We start from the raw sequence: 11,043 nt of genomic DNA on the forward strand, positions 1-11,043 counted from the left end.
CAGTACCTTCTGCTCAGGTAATTGTGTGTTCATGCTAATTGTGTGTAATCTGAATTTGTGTTGCAGATAGCATGCTGCTGTGTGACTTGCTTGCTGCCCTTTTGAAAAATGTATTATTCTATAACGACATTTGATATTGACACAAAAAGCATTTAATGAAGTTAGTAATTATTAATGACTGCCTATAAACGCGGCGATGATTTAGTTTGTTTTCTAACCCCCCTTCCATCTAGCACCTGTACAACGTGGAGTCTGAGATCGAGGAGACTGACTATGACTCTGTGGAGGAGAGCAGCAGTGGCCTGTCCACGGAGGAGTGGGAGGACGAGAGCGACAGCTGGGAGACTGATAACGGCCTGACTACCAACGAGGACGACCAGCACCCCGCCAACGAGGACACCGCCACCCCGGTCCCCACCGGCCCCAGCCCCTTCATCATCCCCCCCGAGGAGGGCGGCAAAGCAGGGGCCGCCACCCCCACCATGCCCCCTAACGCCACAGAGGACCAGGAGGGAGCTGGGGCTATAGCCAGCCCAGGCGCCGGTGCTGGAGGAACCACCCCTGGAGCAGGAGGGGGTGATGCTGCAGAGAAGCTCCCCGGGAAAGACTGCACGCCGCGGGGCTTCCGCGAGCTCAAGGAGGCCCTGAAGATCCTGGAGAGCCTGAAGAACATGACCGTGGAGCAGCTATGGACAGGCGGCTCGCCTACCTCGCCCACATCCGGTGCCACGCCCTCCGCCAACGGGACTAACGCCAACACCGCCACTGCCGTCATGCCAGAGAAACCCACCAAGGAGAAGCGCTTCCTGGATGACATCAAGAAGCTTCAGGAGAACCTGAGAAAGACCCTGGACAATGTGGCCATCGTGGAGGAGGAGCGGATGGAGGCGGTGGTGGAGGCCGGAGGAGGCGGCGCAGGAGGAGGTGGGAGTACGGAAGGAGGAGAAAGGGGGGGTGAAGAAAGGCCCCAGGAGGAGGTGGCGAAGACGCCAGGCGCGGCACCAGAGTGGCCCAGCGATACGCCTGTCCTGTGCCAACAGAGTGGTGGCAAGCCCGGCGTTACCTTCACCAGTGCCAAGGGAGAGGTGTTCTCTGTGCTGGAGTGGTCACCAGGTGAGGACGCAATACTGTGCTTTTAGCTTGTCATTGTTTGAGTCTTTGTTACTGAGACATCCACTAAACTAGTAGTACTGGGAGAAGAATACACCCCATGACTTAAATAGCTCCAAAAATGCCCTGTTCAAACATTTAAATGCACTGGTCCATTACTTCAGATGGCCTTTTCAAATACTCACTAAATGCCTTGTTGGAATGCCACAACATTTATCTGACTCCTGCCAGACACCCACACCTTTAAGAAGATGGAGTTCCAGCCGGCCGAGGCCAAGAAGTTTTTCAGCACCGTGAGGAAGGAGATGGCTCTGCTGGCCACCTCGCTGCCCGACGGCATCATGGTGAAAACCTTCGAGGACCGCATGGTACGCTAACAGACACCGGAGAAGAGCGCCGTTTGGAAGTGATCCGAATGTAGTCGATTACAGCCAAGTATTAAATTGCATCAGACCACTCTTCAGTGGCTAAAGTGACTCCGGTTTTGAGCTGCCAGTTTCTCTGCACTCATTAAACACTTGATTTAAAAACCTCTTTGTGCTGTTATTTCTGAAGATAAGTGATAATTCCGATGATGATGGTGAACATGTGCTACTCTCGTTGACATTTGAAGTGGCTCTCCATTCGTCTCCTCTGTTTCTTCACCTCGTCCCCCTCTCTTCACAGGACCTGTTCTCAGCTCTGATCAAGGGGCCCACGCGCACCCCTTACGAGGACGGCCTGTTCCTCTTCGACATCCAGCTGCCAAACATTTACCCGTCGGTGCCGCCCCTCTTCCGCTACCTGTCACAGTGCAGCGGGCGCCTCAACCCCAACCTCTACGACAACGGCAAGGTCTGCGTCAGCCTGCTGGGCACCTGGATCGGCAAGGTGAAAGTAGACCTTTATCCCGCCCTTAAAGAAGTGTGATACTCGGTATTTTGGGTATTTTATTAGGATTCCTGGGGCCCACACAAAACATGAAACATGACATAATACAGAACATTAATAGACAAGGACAATACCAATACACAAACTACAGTATCTAGGTCAAATACTTAGACCACCCATTACCTTCCCTTTGACTGTTCTTCGACCACCCATTACCTTCCCTTTGACTGTTCTTCGGCCACCCATTACCTTCCCTTTGACTGTTCTTCGGCCACCCATTACCTTCCCTTTGACTGTTCTTCGGCCACCCATTACCTTCCCTTTGACTGTTCTTCGGCCACCCATTACCTTCCCTTTGACTGTTCTTCGGCCACCCATTACCTTCCCTTTGACTGTTCTTCGGCCACCCATTACCTTCCCTTTGACTGTTCTTCGGCCACCCATTACCTTCCCTTTGACTGTTCTTCGGCCACCCATTACCTTCCCTTTGACTGTTCTTCGGCCACCCATTACCTTCCCTTTGACTGTTCTTCGGCCACCCATTACCTTCCCTTTGACTGTTCTTCGGCCACCCATTACCTTCCCTTTGACTGTTCTTCGGCCACCCATTACCTTCCCTTTGACTGTTCTTCGGCCACCCATTACCTTCCCTTTGACTGTTCTTCGGCCACCCATTACTGTCCCTTTGACTGTTCTTCGGCCACCCATTACCTTCCCTTTGACTGTTCTTCGGCCACCCATTACCTTCCCTTTGACTGTTCTTCGGCCACCCATTACTGTCCCTTTGACTGTTCTTCGGCCACCCATTACCTTCCCTTTGACTGTTCTTCGGCCACCCATTACCTTCCCTTTGACTGTTCTTCGGCCACCCATTACTGTCCCTTTGACTGTTCTTCGGCCACCCATTACCTTCCCTTTGACTGTTCTTCGGCCACCCATTACTGTCCCTTTGACTGTTCTTCGGCCACCCATTACCTTCCCTTTGACTGTTCTTCGGCCACCCATTACTGTCCCTTTGACTGTTCTTCGGCCACCCATTACTGTCCCTTTGACTGTTCTTCGGCCACCCATTACCTTCCCTTTGACTGTTCTTCGGCCACCCATTACTGTCCCTTTGACTGTTCTTCGGCCACCCATTACTGTCCCTTTGACTGTTCTTCGGCCACCCATTACTGTCCCTTTTTGACTTTAAAAAAAATGTTATTTTGAACATTATAATCTGTTTGTATAAAATGTACCTCACAGTCTTCTCTGTTTATCAATCCTCAGGGTACAGAGAGGTGGACCAGCAAGTCTAGCCTGCTGCAAGTGCTCATCTCCATCCAAGGCGAGTCTAAACTGACCTCACTAGACCTACTCTTAAAGTCACGCGTACAGATTTGATTTGATCCTTCACCAGGTCAGGTTCAGGTCCTCTAGGGACCCCCCCAATTGTCTTCCCTGCAGCAGAAGTCAATGTTTTATTCATGCCGTCCATATACACGTCGGCTCCAGCTGCAGTGAGTGTCACACACCATCCCCCTCTGACAAGGCTGTCGTGGTTAAACTGCCTCAACTTCCCATCAGCAATAGTCAACTCAGGATTTGTTGCTATCGGAAACTAGGCTAATAGGCTTATACAGGTTAATCCACATTAGGCTGAATACATTTCAATTGTCATGAAGGTGTTTGTGCTTAACAAAAGTGTTTTGAATCTTTCCGTACACTAGAATAAAGGGTTAATGTGGGAATATCTTTGATTTCTAAGGTATTTGGGTCCTTAGTAACTTAATGGTCCAATATAGCTCAATACCAAATCATTTCTGGGTAACAATTAAGTACCTTACTGTGATTGTGTTCAATTAAAATAGCAAAAAGAAACAAATGGCTTCTCAGCAAAGAGCAATTTCTCAAGCAAGATTTTGGCTTGGACTGTCTTGAAGTGGTCTGAGTCGGGAGGGGGAAACTAGCTGTTATTGGCAGAGAGGTTTGGAATTCTCTTAATGGTCTATTAACTAATTTACCGGTACGCCTGGCACCTACTACCATACCCTGTTCAAAGGCACTTCAATCATTTGTCTTGCCCAGTCACCCTCTGAATGGCACACATACACAATCCATGTGTCAAGGCTTAACATTCCTTCTTTAACCCGTCTCCTACCCTTCATCTACACTGATTTGATGTGGATTTAACAAGTGACATCATTAAGTGATCATCGCTTTCACCTGGTCAGTCTGTCATGGAAATTTGTATAGTCTGTGTATTTAAAATGCAGGACATTTTTTTTTTTTTTGACTGCACTGTGCTTCAATGCTTAATTGTGGGTCTTGTAGAATCTAAAGAGTGTGCTCTGTGTGTGTCTCTCCCAGGCCTGATCCTGGTCAACGAGCCCTACTACAATGAGGCAGGTTTTGACAGTGACCGGGGCCTGCAGGAAGGCTATGAGAACAGTCGCTGCTACAACGAGATGGCCCTCATCAAGATGGTGCAGTCCATGACCCAGCTGCTGCAGACTCCCATAGAGGTCGGGATCCAATTTCATCTGATTTTATTTGTCTAGAGTCAATCTGTTTTGTTTAGATTTTATATTTGTGTGAATACGAACAGTTCAAAATCCCCCCCAAAATTGACAGTTGTTATATACTTGATAGTTGCTCTACAAATTTGACCTGTAAATCAGTGCCAAAGACACATTTAAATTTTCTGATAATGTTTGTTAATTTATCTTATTACTGGATAAGTCGGGGACAAATGGCAGGTGGTGATGGATAGTTATAGTTGGGTGGTTGTCGTGGTAGAGGTCTGTAAATATTGTAAAAAAAATAATTTTTTATCTTTAAGGTTTTTGATAACTGAGTTTTTATTGCATATCTTGTGTTTTTGAGCCACGGATTTGCAGATTGACTGACAGGTTAACTCTTTTTGGCTTTGCTAGCTGGCGAAATCTTTTTGTTTTGAAATGCACCTGGACACAGTAGGATACCAGCTTTTTAGTTTCACCTGGCTGTCGGTTCATAACCTTTTGAACATAGTTTGAGGAGTTGCCTGACACTCAATAGGAATGGAAGATGGAGTCAGACAGCACTGCTGAGGCAGAGGGCTGGTGGTGAGGCGACTGGCTACTATTCTGAACTCAGTGTGGTGAGCTTTTGGCGTCCAGAGCTGCTGAGGCATCATCCTAGTGGGTGTTACACTGAGTGGAAGAGGAGAAGTTCAGTGGCTAAAAGACCCTCTCATCACCATCTACCCTCCTCTGACCAGCTCCCTCCGCTCAAGCCATGAACTGACCATCTCCATCTTCGGAGGAAAGACTTGGCCTCTATCGGTTGACCTGTCATGATGTTTTGCTTGTTTGTTTTTGCTCTTGAAGCGCTTTGAGATTCAGATCACTGTGAGATTGAACTATAATTAATCTATTTTGTCTGTTTCCAAACAGGTGTTCCAGCAGGAGATCCGGCAGCACTTCACCTCCAACGGCTGGCGCCTGGTGCACCGCCTGGATGCCTGGCTGGAGCTCCACGAGCTAGCCGAGAGGGGCCCTCCGCCAAGACCATCCCGGGACAGGCCTCCCTCAGTGGGTCCTCTAGACGAGACGCTCCCCTTGGATCTTCTGGCCCACAGCACCCCCAACAAGCACCAGGGTACCGGGGATGAAGAGCTGGAGGACTCTGGCCTAAGCTTTTCCACCACCGCCGCCTCCCAGCAGGAGCTCAGCCAGAACTTGGACTGCGACGGCACCGTCTCGGCCAGTGAGGTGGCCGGGGCGAGCGTGGTGGTCTCCGGGTCAGTTAGGGGGGCCGCCTCAGACTCCGCAGGCGGTAGCCAGCCGGCGGTGCGACCAAAGAAGCGCAGGAAGAGCTACCGGAGCTTCCTGCCCGAGCGGAGTGGGTATCCAGACATTGGCTTCCCCCTCTTTCCTCTCTCCAAGGGCTTTGTGAAGAGTGTGCGCTGCGTGCTGCTGCAGTACCGGGCCGCCCTGGCCGCCACCTCCATCCCCGACCACGTAGAGGACAAGTAAGTGACTAGTGACTCCCCCAACGCCAACCACCACCTCAATCCTCAGCCCACCCTCCAAGAGCTGCACTGTGCCCTCAATGATCTCCCAAATAGCCCCTGTACCCTCTGATCCCCCTTGCCCAGCTGCTGCCCAGTGCCCCTGCCCCTCGGCCATCTATCTAGTGCACTCTTGCCCCCCCCCTCCCCTCCCTCAGACCACTAGAAGCTAACTTGGTGTATGCGCTTTCCTTCAGAGTCCAGACAGAGGCCAGATGTGAAGGGAGAGGAGTGGGAGTGTCTTATGGAGATCTAAGCCACGGACCATAAGCACCCTCCCCCATATTGGACCTTCTGCGCTCTCATGGACACACAGACAAGGAGCGAGAGCCTCGACTGGAAGGCAGCGCCACACGTCTGCCCCTCGTGGGCCCTGACGGACGAGGGAGGAGAAAGGAGAGGAGGAGAGATGCAGAGAAGCTGGTTTGTTTAAAAAAAGGTGCCATTGACTTGCATCGTCTATAGCTGCTGTAAGGGGAAGTGGAATTACCTGAAGAGAGACATTCTTTGTCGAATTGGCGCCACAAATTAAAATGTTACTCCGCTGTGTCAATTGGATCTAAAAAACGAAATGGAGACAGTAGCCATGGCGTCCTGGATTCTGCAGGGTGCAACCCGGATTGATTCTCTAAGCTGGGTTTTCTCTGAACTACGTTTCCCAGTATGCCTGGCTCCTTTGACCCTAGCGGGCACCCTTAGTACTGCTCCTGTGCCCCGTTACCACCCTGCACTCTCCAATCAACAGACAATCTCGGCAGGGCTGGGCACCTTTTGACATGCTGACATATTGAGTTTCTTTTTAAAGTAGATGTTACTGGGTGTTTGCTTTTTGCCCTGCTCCTGTTGTTCTTTCTCGCTTTAGAGACACACACACACATCTGAATGTTATTAACTGCCCACCTACAACCGCTTCACTCTGCTATGCCCTTGCTGGTTTCCTCGCCAATCGCTCGCACCAAAACACGCCGTTGCAGAAACACTTGAGTGACAAGTTTACATACTAATCACCACTTCTGGATATTATCTACACTACTAGGCCCTATGGTACATTGCTGGCTCTAGAGCAGTGCAGTTACATGTAACTATATGAAGGACAGTCTGTTTCCTCTAGGTAAGGTCAAATGAGCTCTTTAATATCTTTGACTGTAGAACGTTTCCATTCTAAGACTTGATAACTTTCTGACACTGTACAGACTTTTTTAAGTTATCACCCATTTCGGTCTTAAGACTTAAGGTCTTTTTTCTTTTCTTCAAGGGATCAAGGCTAGGTTGAAATTATACAGTGTAAGGCAGTGTTCGAAAAACACATTCATTGGACCAGCACAGTTGCTGATTCTACAGGATTAGTATTGAAAACGTGACCAGTGGCTGTAGATAATTTGAGAAAAAAAAAAAGTTTAAATGAATAGAATGACAGAAACATGAGTTTGTTGAGTAGTTAGCTGAAATTCACTACGATTGTGTTTATTTTCCACTATGATGCCCGCAATTTCTGTACTGCTAACATTAACTTCCATAAATTTTCACTCTGGCGCTGGTTCAATTTAATTCTTCTCCATAGAATTATTACGTTGTCTTAACCTTCTCCATCTTCAAGGTAGTGACCTTTTTCCTTTCTTGCAGCTTTCATTGACCTTTGAGCCACTTTAAAGGCTGGTCGTTCAGAATGGTCCTCCAGAGCTATCTTCTGCTCACTCATTAGGCTACTACTAGAGGCGGGGCCACAACAGTGCACATGACACGAGCAATCTATTCCATCACTAAATGAGTCTTATCTCAACATGTTGCCTTACTTGAATTGTTCTTCTTATTAATATATTATCAGACCCTATGTACAGAGCTGCTTGTTACCCCAGCCTGATACCCACGACATTCACCCCCATTCCAGTGTAGAGGTTGGTTGTCTAACATCAGATCTGGGGTCAGTTTTCCCTGGACTTGTGCTTAATTTAACCATTCTGAGGTAGGAAAAATGAATAATAAATATAACAAAATAACTGATCCCAGATCTGTTTTGACAATGGCAACAGCCCACAAGTTGAATGATAAAGTTACACAGTTTCAGCCACTGTATTCCAGTGTTACTCTCAACTGCTGTTTGTTCGGTGATGGAGATTGATAGAAGTTTGTAGACAGATTGAGTGTGGATGCAAAAGGTTTTGATAAGCTTATACTTGATTTGGTTTTGTTCTTGCCATGAGCACGATGGAGTGTCACTGTCCCCAAGATCAGAGTGCTGTCCTGTTCTTTCATTTTCCCAGTTTAAAGGGTGAATGATGCACTTTTGACAATATGGCCTCTGGCATAGTCATGCTTGTACTTTGTGATATTACTTTTATATTTCTTTAAATTATTATTGCTGGTTTGTTTATACTTGCTTGAATTGGGTAAAAATGGTCAGTGTTCTAAACTCAGCAAAAAAAGAAACCTCTCACTGTCAACTGCGTTATATTTTCAGCAAACTTAACGTGTAAATATTTGTATGAACATAAGATTCAACAACTGAGACATAAACTGAACAAGTTCCACAGACATGTGACTGACATAAATAGAATAATGTGTCCCTTAACAAAGAGAGAGGGGGGGGGGGCAAAATCAAAAGTAACAGTCGGTATCTGGTGTGGCCACCAGCTGCATTAAGTACTGCAGTGCATCTCCACCTCATTTCCCCCCACTCTTCCACCAAGGCACCTGCAAGTTCCTGGACATTTCTGGGGGGGAATGGCCTTAGCCCTCACCCTCCGATCCAACAGTTCCCAGACGTGCTCAATGGAATTGAGATCCGGGCTCTTCGCTGGCCATGGCATTCCTGTCTTGCATTAAATCACGCACAGAATGAGCAGTATGGCTGGTGGCATTATCATGCTGGAGGGTCATGTCAGGATGTCTTCCCTGTAATGCACAGTTTTGAGATTACTTGCAATGACAAGCTCAGTCCGATGATGCTGTGACACACAGCCCCAGACCATGAAGGACCCTCCACCTCCAAATCGATCCCGCCCCAGAGTACAGGCCTCGGTGTAACGCTCATTCCTTTGACAATAAACGCGAATCCGACCATCACCCCTGGTGAGACAAAACCGTGACTCGTCAGTGAAGAGCACTTTTTGCCAGTCCTGTCTGGTCCAGCGACGGTGAGTTTTTGCCCATAGGCGACGTTGTTGCCAGTGATATCTGGTGAGGACCTACCTTACAACAGGCCTACAAGCCCTCAGTCCAGCCTCTCTCAGCCTATTGCGGACAGTCTGAGCACTGATGGAGGGATTGTGCGTTCCTGGTGTAACTCGGGCAGTTGTTGCCATCCTGTCCCGCAGGTGTGATGTTCGGATGTACTGATCCCGTGCAGGTGTTGTTCATCCTGTCTCCCCGTAGCACCGTCCGTCTCAAAGTACGAACATTGCAATTTATTGCCCTGGCCACATCTGCAGTCTTCATGCCTCCTTGCAGCATGCCTAAGGCACGTTAAACGCAGATGAGCAGGGACCCTGGGCGTCTTTCTTTTGGTGTTTTTCAGAGTCAGTAGAAAGTCCTCTTTAGTGTCCTAAGTTTTCTTAACTGTGACCTTTTAATTGCCTACCATCTGTAAGCTGTTAGTGTCTTAACGACCGTTCCACAGGTGCATGTTCATTTCATTGTTTATGGTTCATTGAACAAGCATGGGATACAGTGTTTAAACCCTTTACAATGAAGATCTGTGAAGTTATTTGGATTTATCTTTGAAAGACAGGGTCCTGAAAAGGGGACCTTTTTTTGCTGAGTTTATTTATTAACACCTGGAGGTTCTCTATGGCCACCGGGGGTCAGTGTTTCCATTCATTGTGTGCGCCGAAGAATGAAAGTAGCCTGGTCTCAGACCTGTATATGCTTTGACCAACTCCTTTTAACTAGCAGTTGATTTAAAGCATAATCAGATCTAGGATCAAGTGTTAAAAGGAGTACTGTGAAAGAAAGTGCAGAGATTAACGCCATCTGGTTCTTCAATAGCCTAGTCCCAAATCTGTTTGTGGTCTGTGCCAAGAATGCACAAACAGATCTGGAACTGGGCTAGTTCTGATAGTGCTTCCTGGTTTATTTGAACAGTCGTTGTTTACATCCATCTGAAATATATTATGCTCTTGCTTTTGGCCAGAAATATTCTGTGGGTCCATTACCCTTGTGTTTACCGGTGTGCTGAAAACGAGGGCGTTGACTAATCTTTTTGCTTGAACAAAGATGCTTAGTGTTCATGAGTGTGAGACAGTACAATGTGCCATTGTCAATGAGTGATACAAACTGATTATTGTAAAGAAGAAAAGGACATGTGATTGGGTTGTTGATTTCATTTTTTTCTCCTCCCACCTTTTTAAAAGTAATTCCTCTACCAAGCATAGCAATCAGGCTTCCATTACTTCTCTTCCTCTTTTCCTGCCTGTACGTACTGTACGCCCTTAAGAACGTTCCTTTGCTTTCCCAATTTAGGCTGCAGTACTTGTAGCGTTGCAGCCTTAGTTGGTTCTCGCCAAGATTCTCCTGTTTGCAACCTTCAATCTCTCTCTCATGCCCATGTTTCGCCACTATTGCAAAAACACTGAAAATAATGTGAAGCCAGGTCAAGAAAACATGGAGGATTTCAAGCACATGAAGTTATGTACGTTTATATTCAGACTTATTCATTACTGCGAGAGATTTCCAGCCAAAGCATGTAACATGTTGCTTTAAGCCTTGAACGGACACAAGACTTGACTGTACGATGTGAACATTTCCACAGTAGCCTGTATTGGTAAACTAATAAACTTATGATTTTTAGCCTGATCCCTCTGTACAGAAGTCATGACTATACTATAAATGCATATATTTAACCAACTTGAGCTCTGTAAGTGGTCATGTGAACGCTTGGGACATGTGTATACATTTGCAGTCTTTTTTTTTAACAGTTCCTTTCATTATGTTAAGACCTGTTTTAAAGTGATGCATTAAACTTTGCAAGCAGTACCATGGTTACAAGTTGTTGCTTGTGGTGGATTAAAGTTGGTTCTACAACAGTAGTGTTT

General features: G+C 47.2%; 1 protein-coding gene across 2 annotated transcripts in view; it reads left to right on the forward strand.

Annotated features, from left to right (window-relative positions):
- Positions 1–10,993, forward strand: part of LOC109875962 ((E3-independent) E2 ubiquitin-conjugating enzyme UBE2O) — a 58,469-nt gene extending 47,476 nt beyond the window's left edge. Inside the window, exons 15-21 of one of the 2 annotated variants that reach the window (XM_031829748.1) lie at positions 234–1,113; positions 1,342–1,478; positions 1,777–1,980; positions 3,250–3,307; positions 4,330–4,484; positions 5,397–5,974; positions 6,211–10,993. In XM_031829748.1, the coding sequence (XP_031685608.1) occupies positions 234–1,113; positions 1,342–1,478; positions 1,777–1,980; positions 3,250–3,307; positions 4,330–4,484; positions 5,397–5,974; positions 6,211–6,283 (2,085 nt within the window). In that variant the 3' untranslated portion in view covers positions 6,284–10,993. Of the gene's footprint in view, positions 1–233; positions 1,114–1,341; positions 1,479–1,776; positions 1,981–3,249; positions 3,308–4,329; positions 4,485–5,396 lie in introns of both variants that reach the window. The other variant, XM_020468421.2, reaches the window with a different exon arrangement.
- Positions 10,994–11,043: the final 50 nt, after the last annotated feature.

Source organism: Oncorhynchus kisutch, linkage group LG1, assembly GCF_002021735.2.
Source record: "Oncorhynchus kisutch isolate 150728-3 linkage group LG1, Okis_V2, whole genome shotgun sequence".
NCBI classification, from domain to species: Eukaryota; Metazoa; Chordata; class Actinopteri; order Salmoniformes; family Salmonidae; genus Oncorhynchus; species Oncorhynchus kisutch.